At 40.8% G+C, this 21,497-nt stretch overlaps 7 protein-coding genes across 7 annotated transcripts; 2 read left to right on the plus strand and 5 right to left on the minus strand.

The window, feature by feature from the left end:
• Positions 1 to 78: 78 nt before the first annotated feature.
• GCG54_00015701 (Nitrogen metabolite repression protein nmr) lies at positions 79 to 1,248 on the minus strand (the record flags this gene model as incomplete). The annotated part of the gene is made up of 4 exons (XM_045415476.1): positions 79 to 425; positions 482 to 574; positions 631 to 678; positions 735 to 1,248. The coding sequence occupies 4 exons, from the start codon at positions 1,246 to 1,248 to the stop codon at positions 79 to 81; spliced, it is 1,002 nt and encodes a 333-aa protein (XP_045257539.1).
• A 600-nt stretch (positions 1,249 to 1,848) lies between these two features.
• Positions 1,849 to 2,940, minus strand: GCG54_00015702 (Protein TOXD; the record flags this gene model as incomplete). The annotated part of the gene is made up of 1 exon (XM_045415477.1): positions 1,849 to 2,940. The coding sequence occupies one exon, from the start codon at positions 2,938 to 2,940 to the stop codon at positions 1,849 to 1,851; it is 1,092 nt and encodes a 363-aa protein (XP_045257540.1).
• An 830-nt stretch (positions 2,941 to 3,770) lies between these two features.
• GCG54_00015703 (uncharacterized protein) lies at positions 3,771 to 4,831 on the plus strand (the record flags this gene model as incomplete). The annotated part of the gene is made up of 4 exons (XM_045415478.1): positions 3,771 to 3,800; positions 3,864 to 4,148; positions 4,201 to 4,323; positions 4,379 to 4,831. 4 exons carry the CDS (start codon positions 3,771 to 3,773, stop codon positions 4,829 to 4,831), a joined length of 891 nt encoding a protein of 296 aa, XP_045257541.1.
• A 543-nt stretch (positions 4,832 to 5,374) lies between these two features.
• On the minus strand, positions 5,375 to 5,671 carry GCG54_00015705 (uncharacterized protein; the record flags this gene model as incomplete). Its single annotated transcript, XM_045415479.1, has 1 exon — positions 5,375 to 5,671. One exon carries the CDS (start codon positions 5,669 to 5,671, stop codon positions 5,375 to 5,377), a length of 297 nt encoding a protein of 98 aa, XP_045257542.1.
• Positions 5,672 to 7,357: 1,686 nt separating this feature from the next.
• Positions 7,358 to 7,851, minus strand: GCG54_00015706 (uncharacterized protein; the record flags this gene model as incomplete). Its single annotated transcript, XM_045415480.1, has 2 exons — positions 7,358 to 7,742; positions 7,802 to 7,851. The coding sequence occupies 2 exons, from the start codon at positions 7,849 to 7,851 to the stop codon at positions 7,358 to 7,360; spliced, it is 435 nt and encodes a 144-aa protein (XP_045257543.1).
• A 1,237-nt stretch (positions 7,852 to 9,088) lies between these two features.
• On the plus strand, positions 9,089 to 18,689 carry GCG54_00015707 (Aflatoxin B1 aldehyde reductase member 3; the record flags this gene model as incomplete). Its single annotated transcript, XM_045415481.1, has 2 exons — positions 9,089 to 9,986; positions 17,701 to 18,689. The coding sequence occupies 2 exons, from the start codon at positions 9,089 to 9,091 to the stop codon at positions 18,687 to 18,689; spliced, it is 1,887 nt and encodes a 628-aa protein (XP_045257544.1).
• A 175-nt stretch (positions 18,690 to 18,864) lies between these two features.
• GCG54_00015708 (Acyl-CoA ligase azaF) lies at positions 18,865 to 20,901 on the minus strand (the record flags this gene model as incomplete). The annotated part of the gene is made up of 8 exons (XM_045415482.1): positions 18,865 to 19,066; positions 19,144 to 19,247; positions 19,306 to 19,895; positions 19,949 to 20,115; positions 20,191 to 20,419; positions 20,468 to 20,549; positions 20,609 to 20,778; positions 20,838 to 20,901. 8 exons carry the CDS (start codon positions 20,899 to 20,901, stop codon positions 18,865 to 18,867), a joined length of 1,608 nt encoding a protein of 535 aa, XP_045257545.1.
• Between the last annotated feature and the right edge of the window lie 596 nt (positions 20,902 to 21,497).

Below are 21,497 nucleotides of genomic sequence, written 5' to 3' on the forward strand. Positions count from 1 at the left end.
TCGAAGACAAGTAGGAGTAGTGACATTTTGTACATGTAATTGAAGCGGGTAGATGCTGCTTGATACCTGAATGTCAAATCAAGGGCCTTGCCAATTCTGTCTCAAAATCCATTCTTTGAACGTGCTGGCCTTGACCCCAAGATCTTCCCATGAGCAGTCATCCACGGGGCTCATTGCCCCGTAGCATATCTTATCTGTAGGCGCATGGGCAACCCATTGCACCATTTGCCGGATGTCCTCTTTAAAGCCCTCCCCGGCCACGGACACAACAGTAGACGTCCAGTCCTCCAGACCAACGCTCTCAAAGCGAGCGGGAATGCCTGTCGTACTAGAGAAGACACTGGCCAACTCCCCGAAAGAGATCTTGGGACTTCCGATGGGATATGTCTTTGATGCAGTTTTCGAGGTACCCGCTATCAGTACAGCTAGGGTGAAAAAGGTCAGCAATTCCAATTCGACCTCAGCGGTGTGACATACATACCGCGAACAAATATCCCGACATCGTGCCCTACGTCGACCCATTCACCAACTGTCGACTCGGGAACTGCAGCGCAAAATCGCACTGTACCGTCGTCTATTGCATTTGCATTATCAGACATAGGCCTCCACTTGTTGGTGAACGTTTCTTACCATCTCGGCGGCAGTAGTTAGGCCACCGAAGGTTGTCGTAGAATAGGCCTATTCAGTCCCATCAGCTTCCCCTATCGTAGGAACTCATAAGGCGTCAGCCTTACCCGGTATCAGGGTTGTGACGGCTGGCAATCGCTCTCTCGCCCACTCGTCAATCTGTGATTTGAAGTCAAAGTGGAACACCTTGGGGTAGCGCCCGTTGCTAGCCTTTTCGATGTTTGGCAAACTACTGAAGATAAAATGCTTGACGCCGGCCTTTACAGCGGCGTCGACAATACTCCGCCCGGCCTCGAGCTCGTGCCGGAGATCTTCCTCTTTGTGGTACATTTTTCCCGCAACGAAACTCTGCGTCATGGCGAAAATGCCATAGGAGCCTTGGAAAGCCTCTGCCAAACGCTTCGAGTCATAGACGTCAGCGCGGGTAAGTGTAAGCCTCCCGTGATGGCCGACCAAATCTAAAAGATTTCGAGCAGCCGGGCCATCTGGATCTCGGGTGATCGCACGGACGTCGAAGTGGTGAGGTGCATCCAGAAGGGCTTTGACAACACCTCGACCTTGGTTTCCCGTGGCTCCAAGTACTGCGATAAGCTTAGGTTGTTCTTGATCAAGGGAGGCCATTGTCTTGTGCTTTGATAGGTTTCTGCTGGGTCTAAACAAATAGAGGATTCATAATGATATGATCGCGTATTTAAGCAATTGACAGAACCTTTCATTGTCACACAATTTGTCACCATGGACGTCTTGTCGTCAAGCGGGGCCGTCGGAAATGCATTCCCTCCGGCCGTGACGCGTGAACTCATTGATGGCTCAACCTCCACCGTAATGCTCCACATGTTAATATGCCGTCGGCATGATGCGGTCTTTGGGCTATCTAGGAGGCACATATGGTCTCATTTGGCGTTGGGATCTCGAAGAACCTCGGTATGTTGTTCATGGTGCAGATCATGTACGAACCAATCACGATTAGGCTCTGAGTCTGACAAACATAAACTACTCAGATTTTCCCAAACAGGCACACGAAAAATTCAAGATTATTATGTGAACGAATGAATCTTCCATGGAGACACTCAAATGTCGGAGTCTCGGCAAACAAAGTACATCCTTTGTAGATTGAGAAGGGAACATAGGTCTCGGTATTAAATAAATGATTTCTACAGGTCATGACTACTTGGTAACAATAACGAACAATGACATTTGGATCCGATCATATTCTTCTTCTCAGAACTTCACAACCAGCTTGCTCCCTGACACCTTGCCTTGACGCAGCAAATCCAGCGACTCAAGCAAAACCTCAATCCCGCCATCAACCACTTTGATGGGGGGCGGCTTGAGTGAACTTTGAATCTGAGGCAAGATCGCATAGAACCGGGCCAAAGCCTGGCGATGCTCCATGTCGACAGGAAACTTGGGACCAATCGGTGGCAGCCAGGCGAACTCGCGACCAAACACGGTATAAAGCATGATCATATCGTATTTAACTCCGGGGACCTTGGATTCGGCTTGATCAAGCAACGTGACAATCTTTCCGCCCTGAGATTTGATGACGTTGGCGATGGCTGGTCCGGATCCCCCTTCAGAGAAGCAATCAAAAGCCAGGGAAATATCTGGAAATCCAGTGGTAACTTCTTGAATCCAGGTATCAGACCTGTAATTGAATACATGGTCCGCTCCGTAGCGCTTGACGAGCTCATAGGAGTGAGGCGACGCTGTCGTAACAACGGTGCACCCTGCAAGCTTCGAAAGCTGGATGGCGAAAAGACCGACGCTCGTTGAGCCTGCGTAGATGAAAACAATTTTGTTCGTTGACGTGGACGCCAATGACTGCGGACCTGTCCCCGGCTCACCTGGCCACGGAAGACCCAAGTGAACGTTGACCGCCAGGACAGCAGTCACAGCCGAGACGCCGTACGTAGCTGCCTCTTCGTTGCTGATACTCTGCGGGATCTTCCAAGCTAGATCGCTATCCGTCTTGAGATATTCTGCAAAGGAACCCCGGTCTCGGTGTAGTCCGCCGTGAACAACACCGGCGACGCGATCACCTATCCTCCAGGTTCCGGCAGCGGAACGGCCAACCTCGACGACCTCTCCGGCATAGTCACACCCGACTATGCACCCTTTTGGGGAGATGACATCAATATGCTTGAAATCGCTAGGGTTGAGAGCCACAGTATGCACCTTAACCAATATCTCGTGATCATTGATGGTGGGCTTCGACGTTTCCGTGACATGGGCGCCCTTGAAAACAGACTTTCCGGTGCTGAGGTTGAAAACGCGGGTTGCGATAGTCCTGTTTGTCACCAGGGCCTTCATAGTTGGTTTGGAGGATGCACAAGCGGCCATTATTCGGGTTGGAATTTGAATAGTAAAAACGAGGTTCTGTAGTATATGCCAATTGGTTTGCTGCGTAGGTGGATGGCTGAATGTTGCAAGTCAGCCTGGGTCGTTTGCTACTTCATATGGAAGCGAATATAGGCTGGAGTGGCGATGTGCATACCAGAAATCATTCGTGATTCTGATGATTTGTATTCCAGAGATGAAAGGTCTGCGTCATTCAGCTCGGCCGTATCTCGAGATCAACAAAGTTCAGAAAGTACAGTTCTGGTGATGGTGGGGATGTGTTCACTAATCACAGCTATTGGCGCTGGATTAATGCCGACGGTCTTTACACGAGCCGACGGCCACACCCTTTATTGCACCTTATCTCAAGTTTGTGGCGTAGGGAATGGTGCAGGGAAGAAACCTAGCAGGAAATACCTCTTTAAACTTTTACCAAAGCACAACAAGACGACCTCGTCGGCTCAACAGTTAGCCCACAGCCGTATCTGACCCCCTCGTCGGGTCGACTTATGGGCCCCAAACCCGACGGAGCTCACATTACTCAGCACGTTGATCTCGTACGACCCTTTATGTCTGGATCTCAAGGCAGTGAGATTGCGCCTCTCGGGTCTTTGTCGGTTCATGCTTGACTGGAAGTTAGGGATGCTTGGTAATACAAGGTGAGTGCCAGATGTGGAAGTGACAGGGGTGTTATGGCGACACTGCAATTGTAGACTATTTAAATTGATTTGACGGTCTCCTGCGAAATTTAGAGGCTGTAACACGCATTCAAACGAACAGCTAGTTTCTCAGTATCATACAAAATGTCTCTTACCAAAGTTGTGGTAGTCGGTGTAAGTTGTTTGTGATCCTCCACCTTCAAATCAGACCAGAGACCTAACAAACCTAAAATATAGGCAAGTGGAAATATTGGAAGAGGCGTTCTACCGCAGCTACTGCAATCTGGCCTTGACCTGACTATTCTCAGTCGCGAGGACTCGACTGCAACCTTTCCAAAGGAAGCCAAGGTGATCAAAAGCGACTTTAGCGAAGGATCTCTCGTTGAGGCACTGAATGGTCAAGACGCCGTCGTCAGCATGCTCCCGATCGTCGCTCTCGGAGAGCAGCAAAAGGTAGCCGAAGCGTCCATTAAGGCAGGAGTGAAAAGATTTATCCCCAGCGAGTATGGGTCTGATTCCTCGGTATGAACCTTGTTTTCCTATCGGAAGCCTCAGCTAACATACTTGCACGGAGTCTGATCTCGTCATCGAAGCGGTTCCCTTCTTCCAGCCCAAGAAGGCTCAATTGGACTGGCTTGCTTCCCATGAAGAGCACATTAGCTGGTCCGCCATCATTACTGGCCCGTTCTTCGATTGGGTATGTTCAAGGTTCTGATCAAGACATGATCCAATTCCGCTAACATCGATGCTAGGCATTGGAGCTGGGTATGACTGGGTTTGACCTCAACAACAGGGTCGCCACCCTGGTAGACGGTGGGAACACCCGATTTACTACAAGCACTGTAGCTCAGATTGGACGTGCCATCATATCGGTCCTGAAGCATCCCTCTGAGACAAGAAATCAGCTTGTTTTTGTTGAGTCTTTTACAACTACTCAGCTTGAGATTCTGAACGCCCTCCAGGAGGCAACCGGGCAGGACTGGAATGTCAAAGAAGAGACTGCCGAGAATGTGAGGCTGGATGGTTTTAAGAGACTCGGCGAAGGTGACATCGTGGGTGGTGGAGCTTCCGTGATTATGGCATTGGTCCTTGGCCGTGAAGCACTAGAGGACCATACAAACGTCAAGGGTGGCATTTGGAATGAGAAACTCGGGCTGGGAAAAGAGAGCGTCAAGGACATAGTGAGGGCTGTGATCCAGCAGTAGGTTGCTTCTTTTGTGACAAATGGGAGCACGCTTCGCTTAAAGAGGCTTCCATTGTGGAGACTCATGGAATGATGATCATGGTTACGGGTGTTACGAAATACATATTTCCTTCGTGCAACAAAAGGTCAAGAAAAGATTTCTAATGTTCATTCTCGTCACCTTCCTAGGCGACAGCCCAATCCCGGATGTTATCCGGCTGTTGCTCATGGAAGCTAGGTGTAACGATATAACGGTTACACTGCGGCTTAGATACCTTGCCTTTCATTAACCAGCCCCTTCCATTTCATTTCCATAACTGCTGACCTTTTTCCGTTGGGTTCATTCATCAACTCCATGTTCATCAATTTCTCATAAAATGGCACAGATGCTTGTAAGCAGCATACTCCTGCGTAGGTGTGGCATCGATTCAATGACCTCTTGTACGCAGCCAATCAGCCATGAACCTAGCCCCTGGCCCTGTGTGGAGGGCTCGATCCAAACATCGGTCAAGAATGCGAAAGTCACGAAATCCGTAATAACGCGGCTAAACCCGATGAGTGTTGGCTAGCATTCGCTCTCTAAACTGCAAGAGGTGTCTTCTGGGTCATCTTCCGAGCTGACTGCTGCGTTTCGTCGAAGAATATTTTCAGCGGCCTCCACTGAGTTGGACTTGATGTCGTACAGCGCAAAACATAACGAATTTTGCAATCTTTGTCTCATGACGGGCTCGGGAACAAGATTAGCCCAGTAGAAGCCCTTCGACGCGAAAAAGGAGCTGAGAACTGGAATCGGGATAAGATCGGTATCGGTAGAAATGAGGTAAGAAGCCCTTGTCCATCTCCGATCGCAAAGCTGAGCCATTTTGAGGAATCAAGCCTTCTGGATATTTGAGTGACGAAAGGTTGGAAGCGGTAACACCATGTGCCCTTGTGACCACGAAACGGGAGACTTCCATAATATTTGTAGTCCAAACTGTTTGTCCGACATCGCAGGTGTCACTGTTTGACTCAGTGTAGGTTATATTTCATCACCAGGGTTCCCCAGAAACTACGGTATTACCTGACTTTGGGCGCAGCTGGGCGTGATTGACGATCGGGCGCGTTGACAAGTTGGGCGTAGTTGACTGGCTGCAGTTGATTCATGCGCCATTGTGTGATATAGGAAACTGTTTACGTACTCGCAAACGCAACCCAACCACTTCAAGCAGTTGTGATGGATAAGCTAAAAACTGAACAATCCACCAACCGCTGGTATTGGAAGCTTGACTGGGCAGTTCCACCCTATTGATCCAGCATTTTTATGGGTGTTTTTGAAAACCTTGAAGTTCGGATTACACCCACGTTAGCCGTGCTTGGACAGACACATCTTTCATGTAATCAATCGCGAGAAATCCTTGGGGCTACGTCATATTTCCCGTGCAAATACGCTAACTCCGCCGACGTTAACTTCAACATCTCCTGTTGCATTATTGCGTATAAGTGACCGAGACCCGTTACAGACTGTCAAATGCATCTTGTGTTGTCTTCAAATTTCAACCTGTACTTCATATCGTCACTGCAAAGACAACCAAACACCATGACAACGGCTGTTCTAAGCTACATCGACCCGGCTTCCTTTGACCCCAATGCCACGGCGCCTTTCGAGAAGCCTTGAAACAAGGTAGACGGTCCGGGCAAGTCATACGGTGTGGTCAATGTCGAACAACAGCTTCTACATCTGCGGCATCAAACTTCGGCATTTTCCATCAACATATCTCACTTTGAGGCACACAACGCATTTCGCCGCCTCTAATTTCTTCTGATATACGTTGTCAAAAATTTTAACGGTGATTGGTAACAGGCTCCGCGCCCCCTTATGAAGAGAGAAGTTAGCAACTGAAACACTAAGTTGTTCTGCTTCGATGTCGCACTGGACGACAGCCACATTTTCAGGGAAGATTTCTGTTGTTCCTGCCATGTCAAGGATATTTGCTTGCAAGTGGAGTTTGCCACGATCAAGACTTGGTAATTGTTGTCGTCGTTCTTGTGTTTTGTCTGCTGTTTCGTTTTCTATGAGGGTCTCGAAGTTGGAGCAAACGCCAATTACGGATGAGCATCCCCCTTGCAGACTACGAAACATTGCCCTTTCCACCGTGCCGCGCCATCTGGAAGGGCGGTGATCCACATGACGGACGACTTGTTGTATGTCCCGACGATCCATGCTAACTTCAACCCTCAGTGCACCCTAGCCGGTTGCATAGGGAAATTTACCAGTGTCCAGTCGTTGCGTAAGACGATGACCGAGTCCCAGACACAATAGTCCTGCTGTCTCTAAAAGAATACATGAAAGTTGTGAAGACGGTGCGCCAAACTTGCCCAGTCGAGTGTCGTTAATAGACATGGTTAGACCAGGCCGCAAGAGGATGAAGCCCAGCTTACATGTTGTCGCGACATTCTACAACCTCTAGATGAAGACGATTTCGCCGAACGAGCTTTCCTTCTGGAAGAGCTCGACCCAACGACAAACCAGGGGGTAGTTCACCGACCGATTTGAATTTGGAGTCGGCCCTCATGATGACGGCATCAGATGCATCTCCGCGCTCTGGAACGGCCCCAAAAAGGCATTTAGGTGGCATTTAGGGGGCAGGGTTATTGGCATATCCTTCAGGCTGTGGAGGAGGAGTTGGGTCTTGCCGCCAACCAGGTCTGATTCCAAATCGCTCGTCCAAAGGCTTTTGCCAACGTCGGATCCACCGCTCTGCTTTGAGAGGATAATGAAAGGCGTTTGCTTATCCGCGTCGCCGGCGGCACGTCCGATGGCGATACTGAAGGCAGGGACGGAGCCCACCGCACCCCTAATGGAGAACCCAGACAGGTTTCCTTTCTTTATAACCAAACATGTACGGTTATTTCGGAAGGTCTCGCCGATCTCCAAGGCGTGCGCCCATGATGTCCTGGAGAAGACATCCAGATGTGCAACACATGCATTCCGCCCTTCGCTTATGTCGGGCACCCGTTATCCCTTGGCCCAATAGTTGCAGCAATACCAGGAGATGCGGGCATGATCGCGTGTACCGAGTATCGAAGGGAGACAGATTGATGCAGGGTTCGGGAAAGGGACAACCTTCATTAGCGGAACGCCGCAAGCCTAGCTACGACACGAATATTGTAAACCTGGCCGGACAGGCGCCTTCCTGTGATACTTTGGTGTCAAGAAAATCTTTCGACTACGCAATTACTACGCAGTTTACGCCTGCGTGAATCGTTCTATATCCCAGCTGCAACGACCGTTCGACTGATTGATTTGTGGCAGCCCAGGGCAGATCAATGGCTGGAAAGACGCTGAGCCCAAAAATCCACCAAGCGCGGCCGCTACTCAGAGCTGAGACTCCGTCGATGGTTGACCCTTTGTTCATCAAGACTGAGTTCCACCTGGTACTCGTCCGATCCCCGGTTGACAGGGGTGTCAGCACCGGTTTTAGGAATAGTTTTACCAACGCAAACATGAGATCCCACAAAATTGAAAGGACTCCTACAAATACCAATACAGCTGGTGATAGCTTGATAGCAAAAGATCGTAGGGCACCAAAAAGTACGAGATTGCTCAAATTATGCATTTCCGCTGTCCTTCGACCTATCCATGTCGCCGCCGTCTCCACATGTTCCGGACCCTGCAGAAGTTCGTGATGCCTTGACGAATGGCTTGAAGTGAAGCAAAAAAATTCTTGTTCACAACTCTTCCTTTGCTGAGAACATTTGTCTCCCAAGTTGGATGGACTTGGTACCGAACCGACCAGAGTATTGTAGGTGTTGTCTGTTAATACAACTCAGGCTTTCAGACCGGAAGCTAAAGCTGGTTCGTCAGTGTGATGCGGACGATGCTTCGACTGCAGGAAGCGCAGGTTGGGTGAAAATATTGAGAGGTCTCTATCGTCAGGCCTTGGTAGCTACATCCCAGCATTTGATGATTTTTCTGCTAAATTGAGTCGCCTAAATCGACGGGCAACGATGAAGCCCGACCCTGTTGGAGGCCTATGGGGCACCGGGCGGGGTCCACACGGACTTGCAGGGCTGTCAGCATGTTAAATCTCCGGGTCTTATGTCCAAGACGCGACTCAACAGTGCCGACGCACAATCGCAAGCCACCCGTGCACAGCAGAGGACACGAGTATGCGACAATCACATAAATATGTGTTTGCCGTCCAGAAAAATTCAACTTTGAATGAGCACTTTACAATTGACTGTACGTATTCTTTTCGCTACGCACTTGACCAGAATCATTACACAATCACCAACTGCCATGACTTCCCAAGATAGGATCGACATCATCGTTGGAACGTCTAATTTTGGCTACCCAGACAACTTCTGGGGGAGTTCGGAGTCGCACATTATTCAAGCCTTTCAGTTGATGAAGAAATATGGTTCCAACAAACTTGACACTGCGAAGGCCTATATTGGATCAGAGGCTAAGCTGGGTGCTATGAAAGCTGGCACAATCTTCGACTTGGACCTTGACACAAAGTGGCTTGGGGGTTACGACAGGGCTGATGGCGCCAACACCCGACCTTACATGCTGTCGTCAGCTAGACAAAGCATTGAGACCCTCGCCGTCCCTCAAGTCGACGTGTTCTACCTGCACGCGCCTATCCTTAATACCCCCTTAGAGGAGACCCTTGCTGGGATCAACGACGCTCACAAAGCAGGCTTATTCCGCAGATTGGGTCTTTCCAACTACCCTCCCAGTGAGGTTCAGCGACTTTACGACGTAGCTAAAGACAACGGTTTCGTCCTTCCAACGGTATACCAGGGCAACTACTCCGCCGTGGCGCGAAAGCCCGAGGAAGACTTATTTCCTGTTCTGCGAAAACTTGGAATATCTTTCGTTGCGTATTCGCCGATTGCCGGGGGATTCCTCACCAAGACCAGAGAGCAGATCGAGTCTGGTGGGACCAGGTTCAGCCCGGATCAAATGTTTGGCATCTACCACAAGCTGTATGTCAAAGACAGCTATTTATCTGCCCTTGAGGAGTGGGGGAAGATTGCGGAGGAGGAGCAGATCTCAAAGGCGGAATTGGCGTACCGTTGGGTAGTGTACCACAGTATTCTCCGGAAGGAGTATGGCGATGGTATCGTGTTCGGTTCCAGCTCTTTGTCACAGATGGAAGAGACACTCTTGGCATGCAACAGAGGCCCTCTGAGTGAGAAGGCAGTGGGAGCCATTAAGCAGATATAGGAGAAGGTAAAGGATGAAGCTGGCGTTGATAACTACTAAACTGTTTTCAGCAGCAACTGAAATGACAGATTCAGTAGCTTGTAGCCTCGTTTGATTTTGTTGGTCTCACAGGACCAGCTAGCTGGTAAGGGTCACTGTGGGCAGTAAATATCATATTATATTAACTACATTAGTAGTGATATATATGAGGTTAACTGCGTTAGAGGTAGTAGCTGCAATCGCAGTGTTAATTACAGAGGTTAGCGCCTTATATAATCGCTAATTATATAAGGCACACCTAGCTTAATTAACACTACAATAAGTTAGCGTTACTAATACTAATAACTTTCTCTTTTTACTAGTATTAACGTAGTTAATAGTAACTATAATATAATTTAAAAAGAAAGCATTAAATAATATATAATATAAGAAGTAGTAATTACTAGTAATTATAGTAATTACTTAATAATTACTTATAACCCTTATTATAATAATTATTCTATAACTACTACTTAATCCTACCTTAGGCTAATATTACTAATACTAATACTACTTAGGCTTATATAACCTATCCCTCTATTTATATTATTACTAAGTTTATATTAAGGAAATATATAAGGTACTAGTTAGGCTTTACTTTAGTAAAAGCATTAATAAGGTTATTATCGCTATTAATTTATTATATTTTATATAACTTATAGTACTTATATAACTACTATAGAGCTATAATATTAATTATTAAACGCTTCTCCTTTATAGTACTTAGCTTAATAAAGTACTTATATAGTAAGTATAAGTTAGTATAAATAATAGTAGGTATTAGAGGTAGACTAAGTTATTTAGTAATTATTTAGAGGGTTATAAAGATAGTATAAGCTATATTAACGCTAATAACTATACTATAGACCTTAGAAGCTAGTATACTTTAAGTAATTTATTTACTCTTTATTAAACTAAAATAGATAATATTACTATTAATTATAAATTTATTCTTATTAGAAGAGGTCTTATTAGTGAGAATAATAGTGAAGTTAAGCTATAATATAAGGTTAGTATTATTAGTAAATAAGCTATTAATAAAGATAAAGAGTTTAGTAGTTAATAAGTTAATAGGTATAAATATTAATCCTTATATTAGTAAATCTATCTACTACTATAGTTATATATTAAGGGCTTTAATATTATTAAGTGAGGGGTTTTAATACTAAGTAGTAGTTAATAGATTATAGTATACCTTAGGTTAGTAGATTAATATAATATATATACTATGTATATATTATTTAATATATTACTTCTTAATAATATTAGGGGTAGTATTAGTATTAATAAAAGTAAGCTTCTTACTTTAGCTTTTCTAATAGAGAATAATTATACCTAACTTATTAATACTAATAATACTACTATTAAATATTAGTAGTTAGTTAATAGTAAGTTATTATTTAGCTTTTATTATAAATAAGGTTTTAGTTAGAACTTTATCCTTATAAACTAAGAATTTAGTATTAGTGAGGCTTAAAGTGTTATTAATTTATATATTAATAACTATAAAGTTAGAGTTAACTATTAAAAAGACTAGAAAGTAGGGGTTATAGCTTAAAGTAACTATTTAGAGAACTTCTCTATAGTAATAGCTATATATAGCTTACTAATAGGTATTAGCCTCAGTAATACTATAGAGTAGCTTAATAACTTTTATAATAATACCTTTTAGGTATTAGTTATAAATCTAAATAGGTAAGTATACTAAGATCGTTCTATTAAGCTTTATTACTAATTAGATATATATTTATATTATATTATAAAGTTAGAAGATCTTACTAAAAAGTAGTAACTATAGTATAATAATAAAGATAAGGTATTAGCTTATATACTATATTATTAGTAACTATATTAAGATTACTTCTTTACTATTATTAGTATATCCCTAAATAATAAGGTAAGACTTTTTATAAGGCTTATTAGTATTCTTACCTTTAATCTTATTAACTATTTATAATTAGAAGATATAGATATTTATATACTTAATAAGGTTATATATAATTATCTTAAAAACACCTTAATTAATAAGTCTCTTAACTTTAGCCTTATTAGATTACTTAAAGAGGTAGCTAGATATATTAATCTTATCTACTTTATAGAGCTATATAGCTAAGTTAAGGTTAATATATTCCTTATTAGTTAAAAAGACTTTATTAGTAGTAAAGAATATAGTAGTAATATTAATATTATTAACTTTTAGTATAAAGTTAATACTAGAGGTAGGGTTAATATTAACTATCTTCACTATAAATATCTATCTTTATAAACTTTAGTACAACTTACCTAGAGGTAACTTTAGGTATTCTTCTCCCTTATAAGGCTAGCTATATTAGTATAGTAGTAGTAGCACTAGTACTAGTAATCTTTCTTAATCTTCTTTTATTAATATTATTAATACTTTAGAGGTATTTAATAGAGAGTTAGCGTTAATAATATCTTTATCTAAGTTATTATAAAAGGGCTTAATATAGGTTAATTAAAATATTCTTAGTCTATAAAGTAGGTTAAATATATAGTCCTCCCTATTAATAGAGAGAAGCTTATATAAACTAGCCTAACTTTTATTCTTATACTATATAAGAATATCTAACTATAATAGGAAGGTAAGTATTAATAATATACTTAAGCTATTATAGAGGGTGAGGGTATTAAAAACTTATTACTTAGTATATATATAGTAAAGTTTATTAGTAGCCTTTTATATAGCTTCTTAACGCTTTATAATACCTAAAAATAGTACTAAATCCTTAGTTACTTAAGGGTAGGTACTAAAAATAAGTAGGGTTAAAATTAAATTATTAGGCTTAATAGTATTATTAATAATTTTAATAGTTATCTATAAGGTTTACTTATAAAGGATAGAAGGGTCTTTAGTATAGATAATATTATAAGTATAATATAGAGTAGTATAGTAATATTTAACCTTACTAATACTATAGTAAGCCTTAATAGGGACTTTTTTAATAGTAATTACTAAGGTGTAAGTAGTATATTTAAATTTATAACTATAGAAGTTAATATTAGTATCTATAGTAATAAAGTTAGGAGGGCTTTAGTAAATATTAATCTAGTATATATATAAAGCCTTGTAAATATACTAAGCTAATAGATCTTTAAGGAAATAGGCTATATTAAAGCTAGTAGTATTATTAATAATATAGAGTATTAGCTTATTACTATTAAGATATATAATATTTATAAAGATCTTATAATTAAACTTATAGTTATTATATAAGGTAAATCTAAACCTTTTAAGTTAATTAGTATAGAGTTAATAATACTAGTAGACCTTAGTTAGATAAGTAAGGAGGCCTTTATTAACCTTATACTTAGCCTTAATAAGGATATATTAAAGTTTAGTAACTAATAAGTAACTAAAATAGTAGTAAAGTTATTAAAGTTTAACTTCACTAAAGTAGTAATAAGTAACTAATTATTTTTATTAGAGAAATATCTAGAGATACCTCTATTTATAGATAACTAAAACTTTAAAGTCTCTCTACTTTATAATATTATTAAGGTTATTAAATATAACTTCTATCTTATCTATATTATAAAAGTAGTATAAGAAAGGTATATTTATTAGTATAATATAGAAAGTAATAGGACTAAGTAGTATAGGGACTTTAATAGATCCTAAGGAGTAGATAAGGTTATTAGGGCTAAATCTAATAATAGCTACTCTTATAGTATTAACTTTAAGGTTTAATATTAATTATTAAAGTATAAAGATCTAAGGCTAGTTTACTATTAAATATTTAGAGGTATTAGTATTAAGTAGGATACCTTAAAAGATTATTAATCTATACTTTCCCTTAAGAGAGAACTATAAGGTATATTCTTTAAATTTAACTATAGTATATAGATCCTACTTAGTAATAGTATAGAAGGTAGTATTATTACTTAATATATTAGTAACTTTAAAGCTATTAAAAGTAATACTAATAAAGTAAGAGGTGAGAAATTATTAATTTTTATTATCTAAGCTATCTAACTTATACTAGCTATCTTTAGTATTAAAGTTATTAACGTTAAGAGTACTAAAGTAGTTTAATATATCCTTATTATAGCTATTGATAAAAAGGTTATTAATACCTTTAATACCCTTATACTATACTAAAAAGTAATTAAAGGTAGGGGTAGAAGTATCTTTATTAATATATATTTACTTAAAGTAGTTAAAAGCTTTATAGTAATCTTTAGTAGGGTACTTTATTAACTAGTAGCCTATCTTACTATAAATATAGCACTTCTTTTTAGATTTAAGAAGTATAAGTTAAAAGTAATATTAACTATAAAGTATATATAAGTAATAGTTAAATTAAGAGCTATAGCTATAGCTATTATATTAATAATTAGTTTAGTACTAGTTATTAATAAGAGCTAGATTTATTATAAAGTACTTATAAGCCTAGCTTTATATTATAATATTAATAGATAATTAAAGCTAGTTAGTAACACTTTTATAGTCCTTAGTAAGGCTTATAAGAGCGTAGTTATACTTAAGTATACTTTAATAAATACTAAGAACCTAATTATAAAGGGTATTATTAGAGTAGTAGATAGTAGAGAGGGTATATTAGATAGTAATAAGCTTATTAAATACTATCTTAAGGTACTCTATTTTAGTCTTACTAAGGTCTCTAAGATTATATAGTTAAGAGTAGTACTATACTACTTAGAGAGATATACTTAATAGGACTTTTTAGTCTTAAAGTAGGTTTTAACTTTAGTAATTAAGCTAGTGAGGTTAATAGGCGTATTATTATTATAAAGCTTATTATAGTAGTAGTTAAATACCTTACTCTTAAGTATAATAGAGAAGGCGCCTAAGGTTTAAAACTAGTTAATACCTACTTTAATATAGTAATTCTTAAAGATAAGAAGCTTAGAGTTAAGGATATTATATATATTACCTCTAAAATATATACTATTATAGTATAACTTTATAAGATCTATAAGTTAATAAGGGGATAGTTAGTTAAGTATAGCTAAGTTAACTAAGTTATAGTTAGTAATATTAATATTAAAGTTATTTAGAGGGATAAAGGTAGTTAATTAATAGGTTCTAAAAGGAATTAATCTATCTTAAGTAGGGCTAAAAGATAGCGCTATACTAATAGAGGTATAAATAAAGTTAACTAAAGGTACTAAGAGAGGTTTAAGTTTAATACCTTAAATATTATTAAAGAAGTTAGTATTTCTAATAGCTTTTTTAAAAGTAGTAATTTTAGAAGCCTTATTATTAATCTCCTCTATAGTCTACTTATAGAAGTCTTAGTAAAGAGTAATATAGATATTAGAGGTAATAGAGGTATTATTTATAGTAATATAAACTTTATTAGTAATAAAGAAGTCTTTAAAGTCCTTTATAGTAATAAGGTTATAATAAGTAAAGGTAGACTCTAGTACCTCTTTAAAATTAGTATATACCTAACTTTAAAAAGTAGAGCTAGTAAAGCTATTAAATTAGTAATACTCTATATTAAATAGAAAGTATAAGGTAAATTACTATTAAGTAGTAGTATTTAACTCTAAGTTAATATTACTAAGTTTTCCCTAAATACTATAGTTAACTATACTATAGACCTAAATAAAGATAGGGATAAAGTAGTTATTAACTAAAGAACTAAGAGGAGGTAAAGGGAGTAGAAGGGGTAATAATCTTAAGTTAGAGAAGTTAGCTATTATTAAAGGGAATTATTAATAGAGCGAAGTATTAAGTTAAGTAATAAGTAAAGTTTACTATACTATAGTTATAAAGAACTTAATTAAGAACTAAAATAACTAGAACTTATTTATCTAGTAGATAATTTATTACTCTATTACTTATTTAACTTAATATAGTTTAATAGTAGTTAAAAATAGAGGTATAGAGGCTAAAAAAAACCTTTACTAAAGTAAAAAAAGAGTATTATAGAAAGTAGTTAAAGAAAGTAGGTAGAGTTTAATAAGTAATATTATTAATAAAGTAGTAAACTCTTAAGGATATAAAGGTAGTATAATAGTATTATAGAAGGAGTATAAGTTAATAAAGTTAAAAGATAGTAAAAAATTTTCTTCTTAGTTAGTAGTTAGTAGTTAGTATTTAGTAGTTAAGTAGTAGGAAAATTCTTATAGTAGAGTATACTATATACTATATATAGGTAGTTATTATTAAATAGGCTTAAAGTAGCTATTTACTATTAATATTAACTTAGTAAAAAAGAAAGTAGTTAAAAGCTATTAAAAGTAGGATAATCTCTTATTTATTTATATAATATAAAAACTCTACTTATAAAGAGTAAGAGGTTAAAAAAGGTAGTTAGTAAGGTATAAAGTTAACCTTACTATTAATTATAAGTTAATAAATAGATATTAATATTAAGGGTTAGATATATAATAGATACTCTTTAAGTAGGAAATAAGAGTAATTACTAAGAGTATTCTAAATAAAATAAACTATTTTTTAGGTTATATTATAACTACTTCTATTAAGTATAAGATTAGAAACTATAAAAGCTATTATTATAATCCTACTATTATTAATATTATAGGGAGATATTACTTAATCCTATTAATACTAGTAATATTAGTGTTAATATACTCTTCTTAAAGATTAGAGGAGGGTAAGTTTAAGGTAGCTTAAGTAATATAAGCTATCTTTTTTAAAGTTTATAACTACTTTATTAATATAAGTTAATTAATTAAGCGTTTCTAAGTAGAATAGATCTAAATAAATATTAATAAGACTACTTCTTCTAGAGCTTTACTAATCTATAATTAATTAATATATTATATAGTAGTAACTATAAAGTTAATTATTAATTAGTATTAGTCTTATAGGACTAGCTAGCTAGTAAAGGTTACTATAGGTAGTAAATATTATATTATATTAACTATATTAGTAGTAATATATATGAGGTTAACTACGTTAGAGGTAGTAGCTATAATTATAGCGTTAATTATAGAGGTTAGCGCCTTATGTAATTGCTGATTACGTAAGGCACGCCTAGCTCGATTAACGCTGCGATAGGTTGGCGTTGCCGACAGATTTGCTTTTTTTTAATCAAGACGCGTTAAAATCCGTCTTTGAACTTCATATCTAGTTATCATTTCACAAAAGACGGCTAGAAATATCTATCGCGACCCTGTGATCCATATTTTGAAAGCACCTGACAAGCCCAAGAGACACCGCGAGCCACGTAAATGTGATACGACATGCTGCGGGGGTCGGCAGCATGGATGAAAAGAACCGAACACTTTATGCTCATACAATCTATAGGCCAAGTATAGAAATACTATTTAGTTCCCTTCAGCTTCCCCAATCCTCATCAGAAGAATATGAGCGATTGGCCGGTGGTAAAGGTCTTTGCCGGCCCATGCTAAAAGGAGCCTGGACCAGGATATCGTATCATATGTATTTGTGATTTGCATGGCGGAGATACGTTATCTCCTTTTTACTTCCGCTTGAACACTGCACGCAGCTGACAAAAGTGCTGCAGCGGAGCTATTAGCATCGTTACGTCACAATGGCCAGTATTGAAACTTGGAATTATGGAAAAGGACATATTTATCTATGACTTCCGCGTTTTCTACGTAGACATCACTAAGTCGACTTGGTCTGGCAACACATTCTTTTGTGATCATTGAAAACACAATGGCTTCAAAATTTCGAACAGCGATTCCTGTCGTTTTCGGGGCGATGACGATTGGTTCACCTACTATTGGCGGTCTCAAGGTCACCACCGTCGAAGATGTTAATAATATGTTAGATCTTTTCCAATCCCGCGGCCACAACGAAATCGACACAGCTCGACTGTACGGCGGAGGGACGACCGAGACCTATCTGGCTGACGCCAAATGGGAAGAGCGCGGTGTCGTGATGGGAACCAAGCTTTATCCGAACAGCAAGACCTCTGGGGCCACTGGGCCACTTTCCTACACGCTGCGCGCTGGAGACGTCCGTCGCGGACTACTGGACAGCCTCAAGTCGCTCAACACCACCAAGATAGATCTCTGGTATCTCCATGGTCCAGATCGCGAAACGCCACTCGAGGAAACACTGAGCGAGGTCAATAAACTGCACAAAGAGGGACACTTCAACCGTTTCGGTATCAGCAACTTCATGTCGTGGGAGGTGGCGAAGATCTGGGAGCTGTGCGACAGAAACAGTTGGATCAAGCCGACCGTATACCAGGGTGCTTACAACGCACTCCATCGCGGGGTTGAGTTGGAATTGCTCCCTTGCCTTCGCCACTACAACATAGCCCTTTACGAGTTCCAGCCGTTGGCTGCGGGGTTCCTCACGTCCAGGCAACGTCGCAACGACTTTCAGGAAGGCTCTCGTTTCGACTCAAAACATGCTCTGAGTGCGATGTATCGAAGCAGATACGGCAGTGATATTGCCTTCGATGCTTTGGAAATCATTCAATCGGCTGCAACGAAACAGGGCCTCTCTGTGGCTGAATGTGCATTCAGATGGCTGTCGCACCACAGCGTCTTGGACAAAGAAAAGGGAGACAAGATCATTATTGGTGCAAGCAACCTGAACCAGCTGGAGGAAAATCTCGACAACTTGGAGAAAGGACCGCTGCCAGAGGATGTAGTGAAGGCAATGGAGGAAGCTTGGATCGCTTACAAGGCCGTCGTCCCGAAGTATTTCCACTAAGGTTCCCAAAATTGTAATGAGTTGTTCAGAGAAAGCTAGATGTTGAGGAATTATCCATTCAAGGATCTGGGTCACAGTGTTGTCGACCCAATTGGAAAATAAACGATGGCCTCACTGCTCTTCAGTTGCGTCTTCATCGTCAACGGCCTTCCTCTGAGCTTCAACCGTCACATGGCTAAGCAGCTGCCTCGGGGTCTTGGATCAATCGACGTAGAATCTTGCCCGAACCTGACTTCGGGATGGCCTTTGTGAACACAATCCCTCCCGTGAGTCTTTTGTATGCCGCGAGTCGATGTTCCATGAAATCAACGATGGATTCCACGTCGAGGTTCTCGTTCGCGGGGACGATGTGAGCCTGTGGACATTCCTGTCCGTCTCTAGGTTACAGAGTACACGTCAGCAAAAGCCCTCTGCAGTCAAGGCGACGTGAAAAGTTTGAAGAGATCAGACTTACCGCATCACGCGTATCACAGCACAATCTTTAACAAGCTCATGCTCAAGGAGATACCCTTCAAGTTCGGCGGGGGCCACCTGCACTCCGCCAACTTTGATGAATTCCTGGGAGTTGTCAGTAAATCCAATCGCTGCCCCGACCGGGATGGGAAGGAAGGCCTACTTTCTTTCGGTCAACAATGGTCAAAAGGCCGTTCCTCTGCAACTTTACAACGTCTCCCGTTTTCAGCCAGCCGTCTTCTGTCAGATTCTCTCGTGTTGCGTCTGGGTCCTTGTAGTAGCCTTTGAATATGTTCGGGCCCTGGATGAAGGCCTCTCCCTCTTCCTCGTAGCCGACCTCGCGGCCATCATGGCTGACGACCTTCAATCGCATGTTGGGAAGAAGGTACCCGACACCTTTGTGAGAAGGATCAAACTCATGAGGGGCGAAGAGGGTAACAGCCATCGTGGCCTCGGTCATTCCCCATCCTTGCCGACTGTGGGCCTTGTTGGGGTTGAAGACATTCTCGAGCCTCTTGGAGACATCGGGCTGCAGGGGTGCTGCTCCGCAGACGAGAGACGTCACACTCGAGACGTCATACCGCGATAAAAGATCGCTTTTCAACAACGGAACAACCACTGGTGGGGCTAACAGCAGGTGCGTGACACGAAACTCTTGAATAGCACCGAGAAATGTTTCTAAACGAAACTCGGGTAGGACAACAGTCGTGCATGATCGTCGAACGTTGGCCACGCAGCACGTGAGTAGACCACCTAGCGATCTCATCAATTACAACGCTTGCTTTGGTCTGAGTTTCCTGACTTACTGGCATGGGAGAACGCGGAAAATATGCAATGAACATCGTGTATCTTTTGATCCGACTCCTTCGCTCGGGCCTGACTCATACGATCAAGGTGAAGTGTTTGCTCGCCGTTTGCCACAAAGTTGTAGTGTGTGATCATGCATGCTTTGATCTTTCCCGTGGTTCCACTGCTGAAATTTAGGGCAGCAATCCTTGTCGATCTATCAACTCTTGTCATCTTTAGTCAAGGAAGATAGCGTTAGTACTTCTCTCTCAACACTCCTGTGTCATTCTCAACCTGCCATGCGAGCGGTTCGCCGAAGAGGTCACGTATGTGTCGGAACCCAACGGTCGCAGCCTGACCTTCCCCGTCAAGGAGTATGACCGAAGACCTCGGCAAGCCAATAGCGTCTGCAGCCTCAATGACCTTGTCGAGTCGCTCAGTGTCAGTGAAAACACACTTCGCTCTGCATAGACTGAGTTGCTCAATAAGTTCTAGAGGTATTTTAGCGACATGAAAACAATGAGAAACAAAGCCCTTACCTGTCGAGGTATGTTGCAAATTCGCGCCGGAGAAGATCCCACCGGCGCAAATCGCACCAAGAAAAACTACAGGGTACCAAATCTAGAACGATGAGACGTTAGAGTACCAAGCAGATGGCCATTTCGGGGCCTCGTACTTACACAATTCTTAGCGAACGCAACGACAACATCATCATCCTGTAAGTCGAGGGTCTGGCGAAGGCCGCCTGCAAGCCGTTTTACGCAGGTCTCTAGTTCACCCTTGCGAAGTGCTCTTGAAGGCTTCTCTGCGTCGACAAAAAGAGGTGGATCACTCCGCAACGCTGGGGTCCCTGCGTTCTCGGTCAACTACGTCAGGGCAAATTTTGTAGAGTGGTCATGTGAATCTCACCAAACACATAAGTAAGGATATCCACTGCGGGGATGTCGATTTGATAACGGGAGGAGAAAATCATGATGTCGGAGATGGTGGTTCGTGCCCAACCTTGCAATTAGGTCCCTGAACATGCCCTTTCTCCGATGATCTTTATAGTAATGTGAATCGATCAAGTACGAAGACAGCGACAGTTTACGTCAACACCCAGGAGCGCGATTGTGTTCAATATTCTGTGCGCAATGAAAGATGAACACGGAAACTCCGTCTATACTATTTCCCGCAATTTCAGCTTTCCACGACTTCCGTGGCTTTGCATATCGCCAAGGAACCGGACCTACTGCTTAAACATACTACAAGGTTATTACAACTCAGACCGTCCGCAATGTGATCTTTCAGAAAAGCATCTTCGCTTCAGCCCATGGAAAGTCTGGTCTGGGCCATTAATTGAAGCGAATGAATAGCCTTGGACCCGCCGATGCCGCTGAAGCGAAAATAAACCACCGTGCAAAGTGGGGTGATTGCTTCTATGTGTTTGATGACAGCACAGATCCATATCGCTTAATATCGTGAGATGTGGCTCCAACTCAACGAACTAATGACATCCCAAGTTTGATCAATCGGGGACGCTGGCCCAGCGCGCATTTGTGTTCTTCAAATGCAATGATCTCCCACTAA

This window comes from Colletotrichum gloeosporioides (genome assembly GCF_011800055.1).
Source record: "Colletotrichum gloeosporioides strain Lc1 chromosome Unknown consensus_96, whole genome shotgun sequence".
In the NCBI taxonomy this organism is placed as follows: Eukaryota; Fungi; Ascomycota; class Sordariomycetes; order Glomerellales; family Glomerellaceae; genus Colletotrichum; species Colletotrichum gloeosporioides.